Source organism: Pseudonaja textilis, unplaced genomic scaffold, assembly GCF_049901715.1.
Source record: "Pseudonaja textilis isolate UNSWEBS1 unplaced genomic scaffold, rPseTex1.2 PTEXSCF23, whole genome shotgun sequence".
NCBI lineage: Eukaryota > Metazoa > Chordata > Lepidosauria > Squamata > Elapidae > Pseudonaja > Pseudonaja textilis.
In genome coordinates this window covers 496170-522351 of record NW_028262868.1, presented here as the reverse complement: position 1 = coordinate 522351, position 26182 = coordinate 496170, and the positions used below count along the sequence as shown (strand labels likewise).

At 49.2% G+C, this 26182-nt stretch overlaps 1 protein-coding gene across 1 annotated transcript in view; it reads right to left on the bottom strand.

Moving 5' to 3' along the window:
• CAMTA2 (calmodulin binding transcription activator 2) overlaps nucleotides 1–26182 on the bottom strand; it is a 47605-nt gene that overhangs the window by 557 nt on the left and 20866 nt on the right. Inside the window, 12 exon segments of the mRNA XM_087919017.1 lie at nucleotides 768–841; nucleotides 4196–4393; nucleotides 6842–6862; nucleotides 6988–7059; nucleotides 7199–7729; nucleotides 10112–10357; nucleotides 10359–10456; nucleotides 10556–10829; nucleotides 13632–13710; nucleotides 18922–19078; nucleotides 19081–19099; nucleotides 26013–26143. Of these exon segments, the coding sequence (XP_087775143.1) occupies nucleotides 768–841; nucleotides 4196–4393; nucleotides 6842–6862; nucleotides 6988–7059; nucleotides 7199–7729; nucleotides 10112–10357; nucleotides 10359–10456; nucleotides 10556–10829; nucleotides 13632–13710; nucleotides 18922–19078; nucleotides 19081–19099; nucleotides 26013–26143 (1900 nt within the window).

Below are 26182 nucleotides of genomic sequence, written 5' to 3'. Positions count from 1 at the left end.
AAATCAGATTATGAGTTGGAAGGGACCCTGTAGGTCATCTAGTCCAACCCCACCCTCAAATACTGAAAGGCCGCTCTCCTGTCTCCCCTGGTCCTTTTGTTCCTGAAAATCAGACCATGAGTTGGAAGGGACCTTGTAGGTCATCTAGTCCAACCCCCACTCTGAAATATTGGAAGGCTGCTCTCCTGCCTCCCCTGGTCCTTTTGTTCCTTCAAATCAGATTATGAGTTGGAAGGGACCTTAGAGGTCATCTAGTCCAACCCCCGCCCTCAAATATTAGAAGGCTGCTCTCCTGCCTCCCCTGGTCCTTCTCCTCCTCCCTAGACCCGCCAGGCCCAGTTCCTTCAACCGTCCGTCGTATGTTTGAGCCTCCAGTCCCCTGAAATCATCTCCGTTGCTCTTCTCTGCACCTTTTTTCCCAGAGTCTCCACATCCTTTTTTTTTACAATGTGGTGACCCAAACTGGACGCAGGACTCTTAGGTGTGGCCTTTACTCAGGCTTTACACAGTGGGACGAGCCCCTTCCCTTGACCTGGATTGTATCCCTGTTTGTGAATATAATTTAGGATTATGTTGGCTTGTTTTTTTTGGCCGCTGCTTTCACACACCTGGCTCCTCTTTACCTGGCTGTCCACTAAGACCCCTTTGACCTCCGTTGTATCCCTCAAACTCCTTGGAGGGTTTAGGGGAACCCCCCCCCCCCCAAAAAAATCCCTGCCCTCCCCCTTCTCTCCCCCCACCCCAACACCTGCCCTTTCCGGCAGTACCTGTGCCGACACCGTCGTAAGAAGCGCATGATCTTCCGAGCGGCCTGATCCTGCTTCTTGGTCAGAAGGTACCCCTGCGGGGAGAGGAGGAGACAAGAGACCCCCGTCAAGGAGACGGAGTGGACCAGGACCCCCCCAGAGGGGGAGAATGGGAGGAGCAGCTCACACCCCCCCAAAAAAGGAACCACGGAGGGGCTTCACGGGGCTGGAATTGTCCAGCTGGAGGACCAGAGAGAGGCTGCGGGCTTTGCCTAGAGGGCTCTTGGGCTTTCTGGGTGGGTGACATCACAGGGCTAGAATTATCCTGCTGGAGGACCAGAGAGAGGCTGAGGGCTTTGCCTAGAGGGGCTCTTGGGCTTTCTGGGTGGGTGACATCACAGGGCTAGAATTATCCGGCTGGAGGACCAGAGAGAGGCTGCGGGCTTTGCCTAGAGGGGCTCTTGGGCTTTCTGGGTGGGTGACATCACAGGGCTAGAATTATCCTGCTGGAGGACCAGAGAGAGGCTGTGGGCTTTGCCTAGAGGGGCTCTTGGGCTTCGGGGGCTTCCTGGGTGGGTGTCCAGCCGGAGGACCAGAGAGAGGCTGCGGGCTTTGCCTAGAGGGGCTCTTGGGCTTCCTGGGTGGGTGACATCACAGGGCTAGAATTATCCTGCTGGAGGACCAGAGAGAGGCTGAGGGCTTTGCCTAGAGGGGCTCTTGGGCTTCCTGGGTGGGTGACATCACAGGGCTAGAATTATCCTGCTGGAGGACCAGAGAGAGGCTGAGGGCTTTGCCTAGAGGGGCTCTTGGGCTTCCTGGGTGGGTGACATCACAGGGCTAGAATTATCCTGCTGGAGGACCAGAGAGAGAGGCTGTGGGCTTTGCCTAGAGGGGCTCTTGGGCTTCCTGGGTGGGTGACATCACAGGGCTAGAATTGTCCTGCTGGAGGACCAGAGAGAGGCTGTGGGCTTTGCCTAGAGGGGCTCTTGGGCTTTCTGGGTGGGTGACATCACAGGGCTAGAATTATCCTGCTGGAGGACCAGAGAGAGGCTGTGGGCTTTGCCTAGAGGGGCTCTTGGGCTTCGGGGGCTTCCTGGGTGGGTGTCCAGCCGGAGGACCAGAGAGAGGCTGCGGGCTTTGCCTAGAGGGGCTCTTGGGCTTCCTGGGTGGGTGACATCACAGGGCTAGAATTATCCTGCTGGAGGACCAGAGAGAGGCTGAGGGCTTTGCCTAGAGGGGCTCTTGGGCTTCCTGGGTGGGTGACATCACAGGGCTAGAATTATCCTGCTGGAGGACCAGAGAGGCTGAGGGCTTTGCCTAGAGGGGCTCTTGGGCTTCCTGGGTGGGTGACATCACAGGGCTAGAATTATCCTGCTGGAGGACCAGAGAGAGGCTGCGGGCTTTGCCTAGAGGGGCTCTTGGGCTTCCTGGGTGGGTGACATCACAGGGCTAGAATTGTCCTGCTGGAGGACCAGAGAGAGGCTGTGGGCTTTGCCTAGAGGGGCTCTTGGGCTTTCTGGGTGGGTGACATCACAGGGCTAGAATTATCCTGCTGGAGGACCAGAGAGAGGCTGAGGGCTTTGCCTAGAGGGGCTCTTGGGCTTTCTGGGTGGGTGACATCACAGGGCTAGAATTATCCTGCTGGAGGACCAGAGAGAGGCTGAGGGCTTTGCCTAGAGGGGCTCTTGGGCTTCCTGGGTGGGTGACATCACAGGGCTGGAATTGCCTGCTGGAGGACCAGAGAGAGGCTGTGGGCTTTGCCTAGAGGGGCTCTTGGGCTTTGGGGGGGCTTCCTGGGTGGGTGTCCAGCTGGAGGACCAGAGAGAGGCTGTGGGGTTTGCCTAGAGGGGCTCTTGGGCTTCGGGGGGGACTTCCTGGGTGGGTGTCCAGCCGGAGGACCAGAGAGAGGCTTTGCCTAGAGGGGCTCTTGGGCTTCGGGGGCTTCCTGGGTGGGTGTCCAGCTGGAGAACCAGAGAGAGGCTGCAGGCTTTGCCTAGAGGGGCTCTTGGGCTTCGGGGGCTTCCTGGGTGGGTGACATCACAGGGCTGGAATTGCCCTGCCGGAGGACCAGAGAGAGGCTGCGGGCTTTGCCTAGAGGGCTCTTGGGCTTCCTGGGTAGCTGACGTCACAGGGCTGGAATTGTCCTGCCGGAGGACCAGAGAGAGGCTGTGGGCTTTGCCTAGAGGGGCTCTTGGGCTTTGGGGGCTTCCTGGGTGGGTGTCCAGCCGGAGGACCAAAGAGAGGCTGCGGGCTTTGCCTAGAGGGGCTCTTGGGCTTCCTGGGTGGCTGACGTCACAGGGCTGGAAATTGTCCTGCCGGAGGACCAGAGAGAGGCTGTGGGCTTTGCCTAGAGGGGCTCTTGGGCCGGGGGCTTCCTGGGTGGGTGTCTTGCCGGAGGATCAGAGAGAGGCTGCGGGCTTTGCCTAGAGGGGCTCTTCGGCTTCTTCGGTGGGTGACGTCACAGGGCTAGGTGTCCTGCCAGAGGACCAGAGAGAGGCTGCGGGCTTTGCCTAGAGGGCTCTTGGGCTTTGGGGTTTCCTGGGTGGGTGTCCAGCCGGAGGACCAGAGAGAGGCCGCGGGCTTTGCCTAGAGGGGCTCTTGGGCTTGGGGCTTCCTGGGTGGGTGTCCAGCTGGAGGACCAGAGAGAGGCAGCGGGCTTTGCCTAGAGGGGCTCTTGGCTTCGGGGGCTTCCTGGGTGGGTGTCTTGCCGGAGGATCAGAGAGAGGCTGCGGGCTTTGCCTAGAGGGGCTCTTCGGCTTCTTCGGTGGGTGACGTCACAGGGCTAGAATTGTCCTGCCAGAGGACCAGAGAGGCTGCGGGCTTTGCCTAGAGGGGCTCTTGGGCTTTGGGGGTTTCCTGGGTGGGTGTCCAGCCGGAGGACCAGAGAGAGGCTGTGGGCTTTGCCTAGAGGGGCTCTTGGGCTTCGGGGGCTTGCTGGGTGGGTGTCCAGCTGGAGGACCAGAGAGAGGCCGCGGGCTTTGCCTAGAGGGGCTCTTGGGCTTAGGGGGCTTCCTGGGTGGGTGTCCAGCTGGAGGACCAGAGAGAGGCCGCGGGCTTTGCCTAGAGGGCTCTTGGGCTTCGGGGGCTTTCTGGGTGGGTGTCCAGCTGGAGGACCAGAGAGAGGCAGCGGGCTTTGCCTAGAGGGGTCTTGGGCTTCGGGGGCTTCTGGGTGGGTGTCCAGCTGGAGGACCAGAGAGAGGCTGCGGGCTTTGCCTAGAAGGGCTCTTGGGCTTCCCGGGTGGGTGACGTCCCAGGGCTGGAATTGTCCTGCCGGAGGACCAGAGAGAGGCTGCGGGATTTGCCTAGAGGGGCTCTTGAGGAAGAGACATGGGTCTCTGGACTGTGTCTGCTCCTATCTCCCCCCCTCCCCACGTGCAACGCAAGTGCGATTCCCCTCCCCTTCCAACCGGCCTCCCCTCCCCGCGCAGTCCCCGCTCTTCCCCGACGACCCACTTGATCTTCTGCTGCATGGCGGCCGATGCCCGGTGGCCTTGCTTCAGCCTCTCGTACTCCTTGTAGCTCCGGTAGTATTGCTGGATCAACACGGCGGCCCGGCGGCTCTGCCGGAACTTCTTCTGCTCGTAGTAGCTGCGGAACTTGCTCTGGATCAAGATGGCCGCCTGCGTCATCTTCTTGTAGAGCGCGTACTGGCGCCGGGGAGGGAGGGAAGGAAAGAGAGAGAGGAGGAGAGGAAAGGTTGAGTACCGGGCATGGCCTTTCTCAGGAAGGTGAGAAGAAAGACCCCCTACTTCCTCTCTCCTCCTCCCCCCACCCACAAACTCCTCCTCTTACACCAGCTTGTCCGCCTCCCCCACTTCTCGTACCCGCAGCACCCCGTCCCCCGAGTCTCGGAGCGAGAACCCCAATTTCCAGGGGTCGGATGCTGGTTCTATAGAACCGGTAGTTAGGATTCGGCTCGGTTTGGGAGAAGGGGCACATCGCGCCACGGGTTGGCCTCTTCCCCCTCACCTCCTCGCTCCTTACGTAGTAAATTTACTTTATAAGTTGCTATTTTCTTCCCTACCCCGAGTATCAGCTGTTCTGCCGCGTCAGGAGATTTAGACGAGCTAGAAAGCAAAGTTGTATTTCTCGCTTTCAAGCTAACCGAAAAGCAGAGCCGGATCTTTCCTAGCTTTCTATTTTTCCAGGGCAGACTCGGGTAGCAGATGGCAGAAAGACAGATCTCTGAGGGAATCTGTGATTCTCCGAGCGACTCAATCGGCCTCCCTGCTTTGCCAGATTTGGGGGTAAAAGTTGCTTTTTTAAAAAAAATAAACATTCAATATTTACATTCATGGTGTGAGTTTGCCTGCAAGCTAATTTTATGGGACAAGACTCAGGGAGCAGATGGCAGAAAGATCGATCTCTGAGGGTATCTGTGATTCTGTGAGCGACTCTATTTACCTGCCTGCTGTGCCAGATTTGGGGTAAAAGTTGCTTTTTAAAAAAATAAACATTCAATATTTACATTCATGGTGTGAGTTTGCCTGCAAGCTAATTTTATGTGACAAGACTCAAGGAGCAGATGGCAGAAAGATCGATCTCTGAGGGAATCTGTGATTCTGCGAGCGACTCAATCTGCCTGCCTGCTTTGGCAGATTTGGGGGTAAAAGTTGCTTTTAAAAAAAAATAAACATTCAATATTTACATTCATGGTGTGAATTTGCCTGCAAGCTAATTTTATGGGACAAGACTCAGGAGCAGATGGCAGAAAGATCGATCTCTGAGGGAATCTGTGATTCTGCGGCGACTCAATCGGCCTGCCTGCTTTGGCAGATTTGGGGTAAAAGTTGCTTTTTAAAAAAAAATAAACATTCAATATTTACATTCATGGTGTTAGTTTGCCTGCAAGCTACTTTTATGTGACAGGCTCAGGTAGCAGATGGCAGAAAGATCGATCTCTGAGGGAATCTGTGATTCTGCGAGCGACTCCATCTGCCTGCCTGCTTTGCCCGATTTTGGGAAAAGGTTGCTCTCTTTTTAAAATAAAAATTCAATATTTACATACATGGTATGTTGTGAATTAATTTTGGGAGTTTGCCTGCAAGCTAATTTTATGGGACAAGACTTCAGGAGCAGATGGCAGAAAGATCGATCTCTGAGGGAATCTGTGATTCTGCGGCGACTTTATCTGCCTGTCTGCTTTGCCAGATTTGGGGTAAAGGTGCTTTTAAAAAAATAAAAATTCAGTATTTACATTCATGGTGTGTTTGCTTGCAAGCTAATTTTATGGGACAAGACTCAGGGAGCAGATGGCAGAAAGATCGATCTCTGAGGAATCTGTGATTCTGTGAGCGACTCTATTTACCTGCATGCTTTGCCAGATTTGGGGTAAAAGTTGCTCTCTTTTTTTAATAAAAATTCAATATTTACATTCATGGTATGTTGTGAGTTAATTTTGCAAGTTTGCTTGCAAGCTAATTTTATGGGACAGACTCAGGTTGCAGATGGCAGAAAGATAGATCACTGAATGATTCTGTGAGCAACTCAATCGGCCTGCTCGCTTTGCCTGATTTTGGGAAAAGGTTGCTCTCTTTTTTTTAATAAAAAATCAATATTTACATTCATGGTATGTTGTGAGTTAATTTTGCAAGTTTGCCTGCAAGCTAATTTTATGGGACAGGCTCAGGTTGCAGATGGCAGAAAGATTGATCACTGAATGATTCTGTGAGCAACTCAATCGGCCTGCTCGCTTTGCCAGATTTTGGGGAAAGGTTGCTCTCTTTTTTTTAATAAAAATTCAATATTTACATACATGGTATGTTGTGAGTTAATTTTGCGAGTTTGCCTGCAAGCTAATTTTATGTGACAAGACTCAGGTAGCAGATAGCAGAAAGATAGATCTCTGAGGGAATCTGTGATTCTGCGAGCGACTCTTATCGGCCCGCCTGGGCCTGATTTTGGGGTCAAAATTGCTCTTTTTTTTTGTTTTTTCAATAAAAAAACAAATATCCATATTGACATACAAGCCGGGCCCGGCCAATCACGGGACCCCCCCAAGCCGCCACCACCCCACAAAATTAGGCCACGCCCACCGAACCGGCAGTTAAGGGATTTAAATCTCTTCCTCCCCCCTGCCCACTTCCCGGCGTTACCTTCAGGGCGATCCAGGTCAGCTTGCAAGACAGGGAGAGACAGGTGGTTAGTTTTGGGCGGGAAGGGACGGGACGTGGTGGTGGGGGCTACTTGGAAGTGTGTTTGGGAAGGTTGCGCAACCGTAAATCCCCGTCGGCGCTTGTACCTGCTTGTACTTCCGGTAGCACCGCTGGATGACCGCCGCCGCCAGCTCTTGTTGTTCCTTCAACCGACGGCCCTGTGGGAGGGGGGGGGGACGAAAACCGACAGAGACGGAGACCGTGGGGAGGGGGTTTTCCCCTCCCCGTCCTCCCAAACCCAGGCGGTCCTACATGCCCCCCGCCTCCTGGCATCTCCGCCAAAGCAACGGGCGTCACCTTGTACTTGCGGAAGGCCGTCTGGATGACCCGGGCGGCCTCGTAGAGCTCCCGCTGCTCGTGGTCGGAGAGCGTGAGCAGGGCAAAGTCGCTCTCCATCTTGCCGTTGCCCGAGGCGTTGAGGAACTCGGCCCAGCTGGCGGCCGTGGGCGGCGGAGGGAGGCGCTCCAAGGGCAGGTCCGCCAAGGGGCTGAGGCAGGGCCGGCCCGGGGGCGACGGGGCCAGGCTTCTAGAAGGGAGAAGAAAAGGGTGGCGGTGCGGGGGTGTACGTGGGCGTGAAAAACCTTCACTCCCCCTCTGCCCTCCCGAAAAAATCTCCGGGGTCCCCGTCGGCTGATACCGTCGCTGAGGGAGGCCGGGCAGCTGATCCACGTTCTCCAGGTAGCTGGCTAGCCAGGACATGGTCTCGTTGAGGCCGAGGTTGGGGGAGCGTTCGCGGAGAGGGGCGTCCTCGGCGCGGGACAGCTGATCTTGTTTGATGCGTTCGGGCGTGGCCTCGATGATCTGCTTGGCCAGCGTGAGGACGTCCACCTGCGGAAGTGGGGGGAGGGGAGGAAGGAGACACCTGGATTAAGGGCGCGTTTTTCGGGGGTCCTCTCAGGGAAGCCTCCGGGGGCTTCCTTTCCTGGGGTTCGGGACGGAAAGGAAAAGGGAGGATGGGGAGGAGGCTTCCCCGCAGGCCGGGAAGGGGAGAAAAAGGGAGGGAGGGTTCGCCCTGCGGAGCGTCGAGGAAGCCCTGCCTGGGCGCAGCGGGAAGTAAGGGAGGGGATGCCGGCAGAGCTGATCGGAGGAGCAGCTGATCATCCTCTCCTTCCTCCTCCTTTCTTCCTCCTCTCCCTCTCCTTCCTTCCTTCCTTCCTTCCTCCTCCTCTCCTCCCTCCCTTCCTTCCTTCCTTCTTTCTTCCCTCCTCCTCTCCTTCCTTCCTCCTCCTCCTCCTCCTCTTCCTTCCTTCCTTCTTCCTCCTCCTCTCCTTCCTTCCTTCCTTCCTTCCTTCCTTCCTTCCTTCCTTCCTCCTCCTTTCTAACTCCCTCTTCTCCTGTCTCCCTCCTTTCCTTCCTTCCTTCCTTCCTCCTCCTCCTCCTCTTCCTCCTTCCTTCCTCCTCTCCTTCCTTCCTTTCTCCCTTCCTCCTCCTCTCCTTCCTCCTTCCTTCCTCCTCTCCTTCCTTCCTCCTCTCCTTCCTTCCTTCCTTCCTTCCTTCCTTCCTTCCTTCCTCTTGGGTGAAGCAGTAAGCCTGGGAGGGGGATCCTGGCACAGCTGATCCTCTCCTTCCTTCCTTCCTTCCTTCCTTCCTCCTCCTCCTCCTCTTCCTCCTTCCTTCCTTCCTCCTCTCCTTCCTTCCTTTCTCCCTTCCTCCTCCTCTCCTTCCTCCTTCCTTCCTTCCTCCTCTCCTTCCTTCCTTCCTCCCTCCTCCTCTCCTCCCTTCCTCCCTTCCTCCTCTTCCTCTCCTTCCTTCCTCCTCTCCTTCCTTCCTTCCTCCCTCCTCCTCTCCTTCCTTCCTCCCTTCCTCCTCTTCCTCTCCTTCCTTCCTCCTCTCCTTCCTTCCTCCTCCTCCTCCTCTCTTTTCTTCCTTCCTCCCTTCCTCCCTCTCCTCTCCTTCCTTCCTTCATTCCTTCCTTCCACCCTTCCTCCTCCTCCTCTCCTTCCTTGCTTCCTTCCTCCTCTTCCTTCCTTCCTCTTGGGTGAAGCAGTAAGCCTGGGAGGGGGATCCTGGCACAGCTGATCATCAGAAAAGCTGATCCTCTCCTTCCTTCCTTCCTTCCTTCCTATTGTCCTTCCTTCCTCCCTTCCTCCTCCTCCTCTCCTTCCTTCCTTCCTCTTCTTCCTCCTTCCTTCCTTCCTCCCTCCTCTCCTTCCTTCCTTCCTTCCTTCCTATTGTCCTTCCTTCCTCCCTTCCTCCTCCTCCTCCTCCTTCCTTCCTTCCTCCTCTCTTCTTCCTTCCTTCCTTCCTTCCTTCCTTCCTCCCTCCCTCCTCCTTCCTTCCTCCCTCCCTCCCTCCCTCCTCTCCTTCCTCCCTCCTCTCCTCTCCTCCCTTCCTCCTCCTCCTCTCCTTCCTTCCTTCCTCCTCTTCTTCCTCCTTCCTTCCTTCCTCCCTCTCCTTCCTTCCTTCCTTCCTTCCTTCCTTCCTTCCTTCCTTCCTTCCTCCCTCCCTCCTCCTCCCTCCCTCCTTCCTTCCTCCTCCTCCCTTCCTCCCTCCTCTCCTCTCCTCTCCTCCCTTCCTCCCTTTCTTCCTCCTCCTTCCTTCCTCCCTCCTCTTTTCCTTCCTCCCTCCCTTCCTCCTCTCCTTCCTTCCTTCCTTCCTTCCTTCCTTCCTTCCTTCCTTCCTCCCTCCCTCCCTCCCTCCCTCCTCCTTCCTTCCTCCCTCCTCTTCCTTCCTCCCTCCTCTCCTCTCCTCTCCTCCCTTCCTCCCTTTCTTCCTCCTCCTTCCTTCCTCCCTCCTCTTTTCCTTCCTCCCTCCCTTCCTCCTCTCCTTCCTTCCTTCCTTCCTCCTGGACAAAGCAATAAAACAGCCCGGGGGTGGATCCTCCCGCAGCCGATCTCAGAACAGCCGACGGTCGGGAGAGGGGAGCGGGACAAAAAAGGAAACCCCTACAGGGGTGACTGAGTAGGGCTAGCAAGCGCCTGGGCGACCGGGCCACCAGGTCGGGCGCCACGGCCCGCCAGAACTTCCTCTGGGCTCAGGTCAGCCCTGCCAAATCCTTGCCAACCGGGTCTCCCGAACCGCTGTGAACCGGCTGAGTAACACCACTGCCGGCGGCGGGGAAGGAGGGGAACAGAGGGGAGGGAAACCCATGGTGCACTGCCTGGGTTTTCTCACACGGCCACTACAGGAGGCCGAGGAGGGGGGATTCTGGGTAGAGGCCGCGGTGTTGCCACCCCCACCCACCCCCGGCCAACCCCCGCCACGCCGCACCTGCAGGACCCCCGTCTCCGGCAGCCGTTCCTCGTTCTCGACGTTCTCCCCGTAAGCCAGTAACGCGGGCTCCAGCTCAGCTTCGGGACCTCCCGGGGTCCCTTCCCCGTAGCTCAGGAAGAAGGAAGCCGGCGGGAGGCCCGGCGAGCTGGCGGCTTCCTGCAAATACCAGCCTTCCAAGCCGGCGGGAGGCAAGCCCGGGCCGACGTCCATGGCGCCCTCGGCCTCGGGACTGTAAGCCGGCGCATTCCCGCGGAGCCGAGCCGCTGGAATAAGCCGAGGTGACGGAGACGGAGCCTTCCGAGCGCTCCGACGGGGAGGAGACGCCGCTGGCGGTGCTGAGCCCTGCGGGGGAGAAAGAGAGAGTATGGTGCGCTCTCGGCCTAAACGCTTGGGACGGTCCGCTTCTCCGCCGCCGCCGGGCGGGAAAGATAATCCGCCTACCTGTGTCTGGGCTGGCCGAGAGCGGGGAAGGGACGCGTAGGCCGTCCGTCGGGTGCGGGAGGCCGACCGCCCCGGCCTTGCCGGATGCTTCCGCCGGCTCGGGCTCCTCCTGGCGCTGCAGGTCCTCCAGGCAGGTAGCCAGCTGGACGTGGCCCCGGGAACGCGCTACGGCCAGCGGCAGGCGGCCTAAGGAGTCCGGGATGGCCAGAGCTCCCCTGTTCCAGCGGTAGAGCACCTGGGCGGACTCTAAGTGGCCGAGGGCGCAAGCCCACATCTGGGGAGGAGGGGAAGTGGGCGGGGAGAGAATAAGAAGGAGAGGCGTGGCACATCTTATCCAACGTTTTCTTTACACGCTGTTGACGTGGTCATTTGAGAAATTTGGAGACCGCCATTTTTTTTGTCCTCCCCGTTTCTCCGGGTGGCATTTTCCACCCCCCCGCGACAAGAATTGCAAGAATGTTCAAGAAGAAATCCGAAAAATGTTGGAAATGTCATCGGATCCCTGGCTCGTATTCCCATACGGGGTGGACTTGCGAGGAACGCTAGAAAATATCGGACTAAAATCCGCATACGGTTGGAAAAAATGATAAAGACACATATAGACTTGAAACCAGAGCTTTTTTTTTTTAATTGGGAATCTTATCTGATTTTATTTATATAGATAGATATAGATAGATAGATAGATAGATAGATAGATAGATAGATAGATAGATAGATATAGATATATAGATATAGATATATAGATATATAGATATAGATTAGATATAGATATAGATATATATAGATATATAGATATAGATTAGATATAGATATATAGATATAGATATAGAGATATAGAGATATAGAGATATAGAGATATAGATTAAATATAGATATATAAGATATAGAGATATATATAGATTAGATATAGATAGATAAGATATAGATATATATAGAGAGATTAGATATAGACAGATAGATAGCGATATATAGATATAGATTATATAGATATATAAGATATAGAGATAGAGATATATATATATAGATTAGATAGATATAGATATAGATATATAGAGATATATAGATATAGATTAGATATAGATATAGATATATAGATATTGATATATATAGATATATAGATATAGATTAGATATAGATATATAGATATAGATATATAGATATAGAGATATAGAGATATAGATTAGATATAGATATATAGATATAGATATAGAGATATATAGATATAGAGATATAGATATAGATTAGATATAGATATATAGATATAGATATAGATATATAGATATAGATTAGATATATAGATATATAGATATATATAGATATATAGATATAGATTAGATATATAGATATAGATATAGATATATAGATATAGATTAGATATATATATATATATATAGATATATATATAGATATAGATATAGATATAGATTAGATATATAGATATAGATATAGATATATAGAGATATATAGATATAGATTAGATATAGATATAGATATATAGATATTGATATATATAGATATATAGATATAGATTAGATATAGATATATAGATATAAATATAGATATACAGATATAGATATAGATATATATAGATAGATATATATATATATATAATAAAAATTTGAAGTATTGGATTGTAAATATAATGAACGGCGGCTAGGATTGTATTGGCTAAAAACGGGAAGAGTGAGAAAACTTCCCATCGGAGGAAGAAATGATTAAGAAAATATTGGATTGTGCTGAAAGGAGTAAATTGACATTTGAAATCAGAGAAGAAGAAGATAAACAATTTTTATGAAGTTTGGGATCTTTTTTTTATCAATGGTTAGATAATAAAACACAATAATAGAATATTTAGACTTAGGATATAATTTCCTTTGATATGATTTTTGTAAAACCTTACTAAGATAGATTTCGTCTGATTTTACGATTGGTTGTAAAATAAATTAAGTCCATTATCGTTATCTCGTTAAAAGTGTGAATTAATAAAATTATAGTTAAATGACTTCATAAAAAAACTTCATAAAATTGTTTATCTTCCTGTTCTCTCATCTCAAATGTCAATTTACTCCTTTCAGCACAATCCAATATTTTATGAATTTGATGAAGTTTGGGATCTTTTTTTATCAACGGTTAGATAATAAAACACAATAATCGAATATTTAGACTTAGGATATAATTTCCTTTGATATGATTTTTAGGAAACCTTACTAAGATAGATTTGGTATGATTTTACGATTGGTTGTAAAATAAATTAAGTCCATTATCGTTATCCTCGTTAAAGTGTGAATTAATAAAATTATAGTTAAATGACTTCATAAAAAAACTTCGTAAAATTGTTTATCATTCTGTTCTCTCATCTCAAATGTCAATTTACTCCTTTCAGCACAATCCAATATTTCATGAATTTTATGAAGTTTGGGAATCTTTTTTTATCAACGGTTAGATAATAAAACACAATAATCGAATATTTAGACTTAGGATATAATTTCCTTTGATATGATTTTTAGGAAACCTTACTAAGATAGATTTGGTATGATTTTACGATTGGTTGTAAAATAAATTAAGTCCATTATCGTTATCTCGTTCAAAGTTTGAATTAACAAAATTATAGTTAAATGACTTTTTACGAAGTCATTTAACTATCATTTTATTAATTCACACTTTTAACGAGATAACTATAAAATTACGATTGGCTGTAAAATAAATTAAGTCCATTATCGTTATCTCGTTAAAAGTGTGAATTAATAAAATTATAGTTAAATGATTTCTTGGTAATGATACCAGGTTATACAATTGTTGATTGATAATGTGAGTTGTTGTGTAATATAAACTATATTGGCGACTAGGAAACGGACGCACAAAAAAAAATGGTAAACTAACTTACACACTGTGTGTAAATCTACGAAGGAGGAGGATGTTTTTATGTTGTACGTTGTATGTTGTATGTGGTTTTGTTTGTTGTTAAAAATCAATAAAAAAAAATTTTTTTTAAAAAAAAGGAGAGGCGTCGCGGGATCCGGATGGACCGCCCCCGACCCGCTTCTCCCGCCCCCTCCGCCACCCGAGAGTCGCTCACCAAGGGGGTGCAGGAAAAGTGATCGACGTTGAGCGGGTCCACTTCTTGTTCCAAGTCCAGATTCTGGGCGTTGAGACTCCTGGGGGGGCGGAAGAAACGCGGATTCAGCAAATGGCGGGGTGCGGGCGGGAGGGGGGAAACGGGGTGGGGTGGGGGGGGATTCGGTCTTTGCGGCCCAGGACCCCCCCACCCCCGATTTCTCAGTGGCAAGTGGTTTATCCCAGCACGTATCCCAGCGGGGTGGAGGGTGGGGGGGTCTTCCAACTTGACAGCTTTAAAGACCGGTGGACTTCAACTCCCAGAATTCCTCCTCCTCCTCCTCCTGTCAGGTCAACTCATGGGATTCTGGGAGAGTTGGAAGTCCGGCGGTCTTTAAAGCTGTCGAGTTGGAAGACCTTGGAGAGAGATGATAAGGTAGATTAGATAGATACTGTAAAGGATTGATAGAGCTTGATAGATGATCGATAGACAACGATAGAAAAGTAGATAGATAGATACATAGATAGATAGATAGATAGATAGAGAGAGAGAGATGATAAAAGGATAGAGATAGATAACTAGAATGATAGATAATAGATGATAGATAGATAGATAGATAGAGAGAGAGAGAGAGAGAGAGATAGATAGATGATAGATAGAGAGATAGAGACATGATAAAAGGATAGATAGATAACTATAGAATGATAGATAATAGATGATAGATAGATAGATAGATAGATAGATAGATGATAGAGAGATAGAGAGATGATAAAAAGATAGATAACTATAGAATGATAGATAATAGATGATAGATAGATAGAGAGATGATAGAGAGATAGAGAGGTGATAAAAAGATATAGATAACTATAGAATGATAGATAATAGATGATAGATAGATAGATAGATAGATAGATAGATAGATAGATAGATAGATACTGTAAATGATTGATAGAGATAGTTGATCGATAGATGATAGATAGATAATGATAGAAAAGTAGATAGATAGATAGATAGATAGATAGATAGATGATAGATAGAGAGATAGAGAGATGATAAAAGGATAGAGATAGATAACTATAGCATGATAGATAAATGATAGATGATAGAGAGATAGATAGATAGATAGATAGATAGATAGATAGATAGATGATAGAGAGATAGAGAGATGATAAAAAGATAGATAACTATAGAATGATAGATAATAGATGATAGATAGATAGATAGATAGATACTGTAAATGATTGATAGAGATAGTTGATCGATAGATGATAGATAGATAATGATAGAAAAGTAGATAGATAGATAGATAGATAGATAGATAGATAGATAGATAGATAGATAGATGATAGATAGAGAGATAGAGAGATGATAAAAGGATAGAGATAGATAACTATAGCATGATAGATAAATGATAGATGATAGAGAGATAGATAGATAGATAGATAGATAGATAGATGATAAAAAGATAGATAGATAACTATAGAATGATATAGATAGACAGATAGATAGATACTGTAAATGATTGATAGAGATAGATGATCGATAGATGATAGATAGATAATGATAGAAAAGTAGATAGATAGATAGAGAGAGTGAGTGAGAGAGAGAGAGAGATGATAGATAGAGAGATAGAGAGATGATAAAAGGATAGAGATAGATAACTATAGCATGATAGATAAATGATAGATGATAGAGAGATAGATAGATAGATAGATAGATGATAGATAGAGAGATAGAGAGATGATAAAAGGGTAGAAATAGATAACTATAGCATGATAGATAATAGATGATAGATAGATAGATAGATAGATACTGTAAATGATTGATAGAGATAGATGATCGATAGATGATAGATAGATAATGATAGAAAAGTAGATAGATAGATAGATAGATGATAGATAGAGAGATAGAGAGATGATAAAAGGATAGAGATAGATAACTATAGAATGATAAATGATAGAAGATAGGTAGGTAGAGGTGGATAAATTAGAGAGAGAGACTGATAGATGGAGATGGATGGATGGATAGATAGAGATGGATAGATAGGAGGATGGAGAGGTGGAGAGAGAGAATTGATAGATGGGAGATAGATAGATAGATAGTAGATAGATACATAGAGGTGGATAGATTAGATAGAGAGATTGATAGGTAAAGATAGATCAGGGGACTTCCAACTCAACAGCTTTAAAGACCAGTGGAGTCCAACTCCCAGAATTCCTCCTCCTCCTGTCAGGTCAGCTCAGGGATTCTGGGACAGTTGGAAGTCCACCAGTCTTAAACTTGCCAAGTTGGAAGACCCTTCATTGATCTTTCTTTCTTTCTTTCTTTCTTTCTTTCTTTCTTTCTTTCTTTCTTTCTTTCTTTCTTTCTTTCTTTCTTTCTATCTATCTATCTATCTATCTATCTATCTATCTATCTAATATATCTATCTATTCTACCTCTCTTTATCTATCTGTTCCAGGGGACTTCCAGCTTGACAGCTAGAAGATTGGTGGACTCAACTCCCAGAATTCCTCCTGCTCCTGTCAGGTCAGCTCAGGAATTCTGGGAGTTGAAGTCCACCAGTCTAAACTTGCACAAGTTGGAAGAGCCCTGAGATAGATGATAGATTAGATAAATAGATAGATAGATAGATAGATAGATAGATAGATAGATAGATAGATAGATAGATAGATAGATGAGAGATTAGATAAATAGATAGATAGATAGATAGATAGATAGATAGATAGATAGATAGATAGATAGATAGATAGATAGATAGATGAGAGATTAGATAAATAGATAGATAGATAGATAGATAGATAGATAGATAGATAGATAGATAGATAGATAGATAGATAGATTAGATAAATAGATAGAGAGATAGATAGATAGATAGATAGATTAGATAGATAGATAGATAGATGATAGATTAGATAAATAGATAGATAGATAGATAGATAGATAGATAGATAGATGAGAGATTAGATAAATAGATAGATAGATAGATAGATAGATAGATAGATAGATAGATAGATGATAGATTAGATAAATAGATAGATAGATAGATAGATAGATAGATAGATAGATAGATAGATAGATTAGATAGATAGATAGATAGATGATAGATTAGATAAATAGATAGATAGATAGATAGATAGATAGATAGATGATAGATTAGATAAATAGATAGATAGATAGATAGATAGATAGATAGATAGATAGATAGATAGATGATAGATTAGATAAATAGATAGATAGATAGATAGATAGATAGATAGATAGATAGATAGATGAGAGATTAGATAAATAGATAGATAGATAGATAGATAGATAGATAGATAGATAGATAGATAGATAGATGAGAGATTAGATAAATAGATAGATAGATAGATAGATAGATAGATAGATGATGATAGATGAGAGATTAGATAAATAGATAGATAGATAGATAGATAGATAGATAGATAGATAGATGATAGATTAGATAAATAGATAGATAGATAGATAGATAGATAGATGATAGATTAGATAAATAGATAGATAGATAGATAGATAGATAGATAGATAGATAGATAGATAGATGATAGATAGATGAGAGATTAGATAAAATAGATAGATAGATAGATAGATAGATAGATAGATAGATAGATAGATAGATAGATTAGAGATTAGATAAATAGATAGATAGATAGATAGATAGATAGATAGATAGATAGATAGATAGATGAGAGATTAGATAAATAGATAGATAGATAGATAGATAGATAGATAGATAGATAGATAGATGAGAGATTAGATAAATAGATAGATAGATAGATAGATAGATAGATAGATAGATAGATAGATAGATAGATCGATCCCAGGGGCCTTCAAACGTGGCAGCTTGTGGACTCGACTCCCAGAATTCCTCCTCCTCCTGTCAGGTCAGCTCAGGGATTCTGGGACAGTTGGAAGTCCGCTGTCTTCAACTTGCCAGGCGGAAGAGCCTTGACGTAGACTTATTTTGTTAGGCGGGAAAAGGCTGGGATCTGGGGTGGGGGGGTGTCTGCTCTACGCAGACCCGGAAGGTTCCGGAGGGGTTCTGCTCCACCATTGCCGGGAGGGAAGGTCCAGATCCAGGGGGAGCCCCACAAAACGGCCCGAAAAAGACCCGAGGAGCCGCCGCAGGCCGGGCGGGCAGAGCCAAACCGACTGGCCAAGGAGGTGGGGGGGGTCAGTCTAGATGACTCCGCAGGGGTCCCTCCTCCGCGGCGAATCCAGCGCACGGCTCCGAAACTGAAGACTCACGGCCGTATTGAGGTTTTTGAAAAAAAAAAAGGAGCCCATCCGACACCACGGTTGTAAGTTGGGACGAGGAGTTTAAAACGGGAGAGGGGGGCAAACTCCATTTTAAAATCAGGTTAAAATCAGATGATGAGTTGGAAGGGACCTTGTAGGTCATCTAGTCCAACCCCCTGCCCTCAAATATTGGAAGGCTGCTCTCCTGTCTCCCTGGTCCTTTCTTCCTTAAAATCAGATTATGAGTTGGAAGGGACCTTGTAGGTCATCTAGACCAACCCCTTCTGCCCTGAAATATTGGAAGTCGGCTCTCCTGTCTCCCCTGGTCCTTTTGTTACTTAAAGTCAGATGATCAGTTGGAAGGGACCTTGTAGGTCATCTAGTCCAACCCCTTCTGCCCTGAAATATTGGAAGGCTGCTCTCCTGTCTCCCCTGGTCCTTTTGCTCCTTAAAATCAGATGATGAGTTGGAAGGGACCTTGTAGGTCATCTAGACCAACCCCTCTGCTCTCAAATATTGGGAGGCTGCTCTCCTGTCTCCCCTGGTCCTTTGTTCCTTAAAATCAGACGATGAGTTGGAAGGGACCTTGTAGGTCATCTAGACCAACCCCCTTCTGCCCTGAAATATTGGAAGTCGGCTCTCCTGTCTCCCTGGTCCTTTGTTACTTAAAGTCAGATGATCAGTTGGAAGGGACCTTGTAGGTCATCTAGTCCAACCCCTTCTGCCCTCAAATATTGGAAGGCTGCTCTCCTGTCTCCCTGGTCCTTTTCTTCCTTAAAATCAGATTATGAGTTGGAAGGGACCTTGTAGGTCATCTAGTCCAACCCCTTCTGCCTCAAATATTGGAAGGCCGCTCTCCTGCCTCCCTGGTCCTTTTGTTCCTTAAAATGAGATTATGAGTTGGAAGGGACCTGTGTAGGTCATCTAGTCCAACCTCCCGCCCTCAAATATTAGAAGTCTGCTCTCCTGTCTCCCCTGGTCCTTTTGTTCCTTCAAATCAGATTATGAGTTGGAAGGGACCCTGTAGGTCATCTAGTCCAACCCCACTCACCGCCACTTGATGAGGGTCTCGATGAGGCGGGTGTAGCAGCTCTGGGCCGCCAGGTGGAGGAGGGTCATTCCCCGGAAGCTGACGTGGTGCACCAGGGTCTCCGAGCGAAGCCAGGATTGGGAGAGCATCATTTTCTCGCAGACGGCCACGATGCGCCCTCAAAGGAGTCGGAGGTCGGCTAGATATTTGGGGGGGCGGGGAGGGGCAGAGAGGGGGGAGGGTCACTGGCAGCTCGGAAGCCCCCTTCGACGCTCTTCGCCACCCTCCTTCCTGACCCCCAAAATGACCAACCACCCGGGACGGACACCAAGGACCCCCCGAGACGCCCCTTGGCCGTGCCTCGCTGATCCGACAGACCCCATGGACCCCGAGATGCCCTCGGCCGTGGCTCGCTTCCCGACGGACCCCACGGATCCTCGAGACGCCCCCTTGCTGGGCCTCGCTTCCTGACGGACCCCACGGACCCCGATACGCCCCTCGACGTGCCTCGCTGACCGACGGACCCCACAGACCCCCGAGACGCCTTGGCTGGGCCTCGCTTCCTGACGGACCCCACGGATCTCTGAGACGCCCTTGGCTGGCCCTCGCTTCCTGACGGACCCCATGGACCTCGAGACGCCCCCTTGGCTGGGCCTCGCTTCCTGACGGACCCCACGGATCCTCGAGACGCCCCTGGCTGGGCCTCGCTTCCTGACGGACCCCATGGACCCCGAGACGCCCTTGGCTGGGCCTCGCTTCCTGACGGACCCCACAGACCCCGAGACGCCCCTTGGCTGGGCCTGCCTCCTGACGGACCCCACGGATCCCCGAGACGCCCCTGGCTGGGCCTCGCTTCCTGACGGACCCCACGGATCCCCGAGACGCCTCAGCCGCAGCTCATGCCCGACGGACCCCACGGATCCCCGAGACGCCCCTCAGCCATGCCTCGCTGTCCGACGGACCCCACATCCTTGGCCGTGCCTCGCTGTCCAACGGACCCCACGGACCCCCGAGACGCCTCGGCCGTGCCTCGCTCCCGACGCACCCCACGGCCACCCTCAGCCGTGCCTCGCTCTCCCGACGGACCCCACGGACCCCCGAGACGCCTCGGCCGTGCCTCGCTGCCCCACGCTGGGCAACCACATTCCCCCCCACCCGCCGTGCTCCTGATGGTCAGGTGGACCCAGCGTTGGGCTGGCGTTACCCTGCAGTCGCGGGGCAAAGCGAGGCGTGGTCTGCCACCCCAGGCTCACCCCCTCACCCACCCAAGGTGCCCCTCCCCTCTGTAACTCCCAGCCCAGACGGGCGGCCCCACTGCTCTGCCCGTCCCCCCTGTCCCCTCCCCTTGCGCGGGCGGTGCGGGAGGGTGGGGTCTCGACTCTCCCGGGACCCTTCCCGCCTGGGCACGACGACGATGGGGGTCCGTCGTGCCCGTCCTCTCCTCTCCCGGGCTAGACATGCGCGCGTGCGCGTGTGTGTGTGCCGCGGAGCCAGCTGATGCCCCCTCGCCCCGGCGTCTCAAGCTGCTGATGTCAACGGAAAGAATTCGGGGTCATTCAACGGACGGGGACGGGGGGGGAGACAGAGAAGGAGAGGGGGTCCCAGCCGCCTTCCAGCCTCCCTAAATTCACCCAGAGATCGCCGGGCCTTCTCTGTCTAGCTCCAGAATAGCTGGGGGTGGCTGTTACCGCAGCGGTGCCAATCTGGGCGAAACCCGAGATCCAGGATGGGTGGCAGGATTTTTTGGGGGTGGGGGTGGGATGTGTGAGTGCGCGCGCTAATATATACGGCGGCGGCTTGCACCTCCGTCCCAGCTGCTCCCAGGGTCTTGCAAGGGGGGGCATTGGAAGGAGGGTCTTGCAAGGGGGTGGCATTGGAAGGAGGGTCTTGCAAGGGGGGTGCATTGAAAGGAGGGTCTTGCAAGGGGGGGTGCATTCAAAGGAGGGTCTTGCAAGGGGGGCATTGAAAGGAGGGTCTTGCAAGGGGGTGCATTGAAAGGAGGGTCTTGCAAGTGGGGGGCATTGAAAGGAGGGTCTTGGCAAGGGGGGGCATTGAAAGGAGGGTCTTGGCAAGGGGGGGGTGCATTGAAAGGAGGGTCTTGCAAGTGGGGGGCATTGAAAGGAGGGTCTTGCAAAGGGGGGTGCATTGAAAGGAGGGTCTTGCAAGGGGGGGTGCATTGAAAGGAGGGTCTTGCAAGGGGGTGTATTGAAAGGAGGGTCTTGCAAGGGGGGTGCATTGAAAGGAGTGGTCTTGCAAGTGGGGGGCATTAAAAAGGAGAGTCTTGCAAGTGGGGGGCATTGAAAGGAGGGTCTTGCAAGGGGGGGTGCATTGAAAGGAGGGTCCTGGGAAGGGGGGGCATTGAAAGGAGGGTCTTGCAAGGGGGGGATTGAAAGGAGGGTCTTGCAAGGGGGGGCATTGAAAGGAGGGTCTTGCAAGGGGGGTGGCATTGAAAGGAGGGTCTTGCAAGGGGGGCATTGAAAGGAGGGTCTTGCAAGGGGGTGCATTGAAAGGAGGGTCTTGCAAGGGGGTGCATTGAAAGGAGGGTCTGCAAGGGGGGGCATTGAAAGGAGGGTCTTGCAAGGGGGGTGCATTGAAAGGAGGGTCTTGCAAGGGGGGCATTGAAAGGAGGGTCTTGCAAGGGGGGTGCATTGAAAGGAGGGTCTTGCAAGGGGGGGCATTGAAAGGAGGGTCTTGCAAGGGGGTGCATTGAAAGGAGGGTCTTGCAAGGGGGGCATTGAAAGGAGGGTCTTGCAAGGGGGGGTGCATTGAAAGGAGGGTCTTGCAAGGGGGTGCATTGAAAGGAGGGTCTTGCAAGTGGGGGTGCATTGAAAGGAGGGTCTTGCAACGGGGGTGCATTGAAAGGAGAGGTCTTGGCAAGGGGGGGCATTGAAAGGAGGGTCTTGCAAGGGGGGGCATTGAAAGGAGGGTCTTGCAAGGGGGGTGCATTGAAAGGAGGGTCTTGCAAGGGGGGCATTGAAAGGAGGGTCTTGCAAGGGGGTGCATTGAAAGGGAGGGTCTTGTAAGGGGGCTGCATTGAAAGGAGGGTCTTGCAAGGGGGGCATTTGAAAGGAGGGTCTTGCAAGGGGGGGTGCATTGAAAGGAGGGTCTTGCAAGGGGGGGCATTGAAAGGAGGGTCTTGGCAAGGGGGGGGCATTGAAAGGAGGGTCCTTGCAAGGGGGTGCATTGAAAGGAGGGTCTGCAAACGGGGGGTGCATTGAAAGGAGGGTCTTGCAAGGGGGGTGCATTGAAAGGAGGGTCTTGCAAGGGGGGCATTGAAAGGAGGGTCTTGCAAGGGGGCATTGAAAGGAGGGTCTCTGCAAGGGGGTGCATTGAAAGGAGGGTCTTGCAAGGGGGGCATTGAAAGGAGGGTCTTGCAAGGGGGGTGCATTGAAAGGAGGGTCTTGCAAGGGGGGGCATTGAAAGGAGGGTCTTGCAAGGGGGGCATTGAAAGGAGGGTCTTGCAAGGGGGGCATTGAAAGGAGGGTCTTGCAAGGGGGGTGCATTGAAAGGAGGGTCTTGCAAGGGGGTGCATTGAAAGGAGGGTCTTGCAAGGGGGGTGCATTGAAAGGAGGGTCTTGCAAGGGGGTGCATTGAAAGGAGGGTCTTGCAAGGGGGGTGCATTGAAAGGAGGGTCTTGCAAGGGGGGGCATTGAAAGGAGGGTCCCTTGCAAGGGGGGGTGCATTGAAAGGAGGGTCTTGCAAGGGGGTGCATTGAAAGGAGGGTCTTGCAAGGGGGTTGCATTGAAAGGAGTGGTCTGCAAGGGGGGGCATTGAAAGGAGGGTCTTGCAAGGGGGGCATTGAAAGGAGGGTCTTGCAAGGGGGGCATTGAAAGGAGGGTCTTGCAAGGGGGGGCATTGAAAGGAGGGTCTTGCAAGGGGGTGCATTGAAAGGAGGGTCTTGGGTAAGGGGGGTGCATTGAAAGGAGGGTCCTGCAAGGGGGTGGCATTGAAAGGAGGGTCTTGCAAGGGGGTGCATTGAAAGGAGGGTCCTGCAAGGGGGTGCATTGAAAGGAGGGTCTTGCAAGGGGGGTGCATTGAAAGGAGGGTCTTGCAAGGGGGGTGCATTGAAAGGAGGGTCTTGCAAAGGGGGGGTGCATTGAAAGGAGGGTCTTGCAAGGGGGCATTGAAAGGAGGGTCTTGCAAGGGGGTGGGCATTGAAAGGAGGGTCTTGCAAGGGGGGGCATTGAAAGGAGGGTCTTGCAAGGGGGAGGTGCATTGAAAGGAGGGTCTTGCAAGGGGGGGGCATTGAAAGGAGGGTCTTGCAAGGGGGGTGCATTGAAAGGAGGGTCTTGCAAGGGGGGTGCATTGAAAGGAGGGTCTTGCAAGGGGGGTGCATTGAAAGGAGGGTCCTGCAAGGGGGGGCATTGAAAGGAGGGTCTTGCAAGGGGGGCATTGAAAGGAGGGTCTTGCAAGGGGGTGCATTGAAAGGAGGGTCTTGCAAGGGGGGCATTGAAAGGAGGGTCTTGCAAGGGGGGGTGCATTGAAAGGAGGGTCTTGCAAGGGGGGTGCATTGAAAGGAGGGTCTTGCAAGGGGGGGCATTGAAAGGAGGGTCTTGCAAGGGGGGGGCATTGAAAGGAGGGTCTTGCAAGGGGGGGTGTATTGAAAGGAGGGTCTTGCAAGGGGGAGGCATTGAAAGGAGGGTCTTGCAAGGGGGGGCATTGAAAGGAGGGTCTTGCAAGGGGGGTGCATTGAAAGGAGGGTCTTGCAAGGGGGTGCATTGAAAGGAGGGTCTTGCAAGGGGGGGCATTGAAAGGAGGGTCTTGCAAGGGGGGTGCATTGAAAGGAGGGTCTTGCAAGGGGGTGTGCATTGAAAGGAGGGTCTTGCAAGGGGGGTGCATTGAAAGGAGGGTCTTGCAAGGGGGGCATTGAAAGGAGGGTCTTGCAAGGGGGGCATTGAAAGGAGGGTCCTGCAAGGGGGGGGCATTGAAAGGAGGGGGAGGAGAGGTGAAATTTGTCCTATTTGCACCTGCAGCTCTGCAGGACAGGACAGGGAGCCAAAAAAATAAAATTAAAAAGGATCCTCCCCACGATCCAACGCTCCCAACAAGTGCCAAGGATCCCTCTCCTCTTCCCGGGCTCAGCCTCCTGCGACGCCTCGCTCTGTCGTGTCGTCCCACCGCCAGCCCACCATAGACGCCCAAGGCCCAGTTGCCCATCCACGAGGGTCCCCGGTGGGACCTCCCGCCTCCGGAAAGGAGCTCGGAGGGGGGCCAAGAAACTGCCTTTTGGAGGGGCGACGTGGGCAGGGGGCAACCCCACGCGGTGGGAGGAGAACCACACGGAGGGGGAAGGACTCCGTGGACCCCCCCTTTGAAGGGTGGGGGGCAAAGGAGAGACCCTGACCCCTCCACGGCCCGATCCAGGTGCTTCCAACCCCCCCTTGCAAAAAATACACCTTCTTCATAAATTTACAACCAGTGCATCGTTGGTTTACCGCTTTTTTGTGTGCGTGTGTGTGCGTGCATCCATTTCCTAGTCGCTAATATAATTCTATTCCATAATAGCTCATCTTATCGATCAATAATTGCAGAACCCGATATCGCTCGCTTAAAAACAAAAAAAAGGCATCGATCTATATAATTTTGTTCGTTCGTATTTTAACGGGATAACCGTAGCCGGCTTCGCTTTCTTTTGCAAACAACGCTATAGGTCGCACCGAATCGATCTCGATAAGGTTTTATAAAGATCATATCCAAAAGGAAAAAAAAAAAGAATTTTTTTTTTTAATGCTAAATCTGAATGTTCGATTATTGTGTTTTATTATCTAACCGTTGATTAAAAAAAAAATTTTTTTTATGCTAAATCTGAATGTTCAATTATTGTGTTTTATTATCTAACCATTGATAAAAAAAGATCCCAAACTTCATAAAAATCATTTATCTTCTTCTTCTCTAATTTCAAATGTCAATTTACTCCTTTCAGCACAATCCAATATTTTATTGACAATTTCTTCCTCCAATGGGAAGTTTTCCCGCTTTTAGCCAATACAATCCTAGCTGCCGTTAATTATATTTACAATCCAATACTTCAAATTTTTATTATATCTATCTATCTATCTATCTATCTATCTATATCTATCTATCTATATCTATATCTATCTATCTATATCTATATCTATATCTATATATCTATATCTATCTATCTGTCTATATCTATATCTATCTATCTATATATATATATATTATATCTATATATCTATATATCTATATCATATCTATCTATCTATCTATCTATATCTATATCTATATCTATCTATATATCTATATATATCTATTTATCTATATCTATATCTATCTATATCTATATATCTATCTATATATATCTATATCTATCTATATATCTATATCTATATCTATATATATCTATATAGAGATATCTATATTAATAATCTATATATTATATCTATCTATATATATCTCATATATCTATATCTATCTATCTATCTATATCTAATCTATATATCTGTATCTATATCTATATCTAATCTATCTATATATCTATATCTATATATCTATTTATATCTATCTATATATATCTATATCTATATGTATCTATATATCTATATCTATATATATCTCTATCTCTATATCTATATCTATCTATATATCTATATCTATATATCTATATCTATATCTATATCTATCTATATATCTATCTATATCTATCTATCTATCTATCTATCTATCTATCTATCTATCTATCTATCTAATCAGGTAAGATTCCCAATTAAAAAAAAAAGCTCTGGTTTCAAGTCTATATGTGTTTTTATCATTTTTTCCAACCGTATGTGGATTTTAATCCGATATTTTCTAGCGTTCCTCGCAAGTCCACCACATATGGGAGTACGAGCCAAGGATCTCATGACATTTCCAGCACTTTTCAGACTGTACATTTCTTTTCCAAATTTGTAAATTTAGGAAGAAGGATGATGTTTCGATGGTTTTTATGGGGTACGTCTATGTTGTTCGGTTGTTAAAATAAAAATAAAATAAAAAATAAAAAATTGCCTTTTGCAGTTTGCAACAACGCCCAAGCGGCGAAGGAGAACGCTGGCCGGGCCGGACGGGCATGGCTCCAACCCCAAACCACCCCAAACCCCTCTCTGTCTCACCTGGCCAGGGGTCTTCTCCCCTTGGGCTTGGGCCGGGGGTCCGCGGGAGGTCGAGGTCGAGGCGGCCATCTCGGCCATGCGCTTCTCCAACAGCTCCAGCCGTTCCAGGATGGACATCCTAAATTGGTTATCTTAGAGGGGGGAAGAAGGCAGAGAAAGGGGAGAGGGGG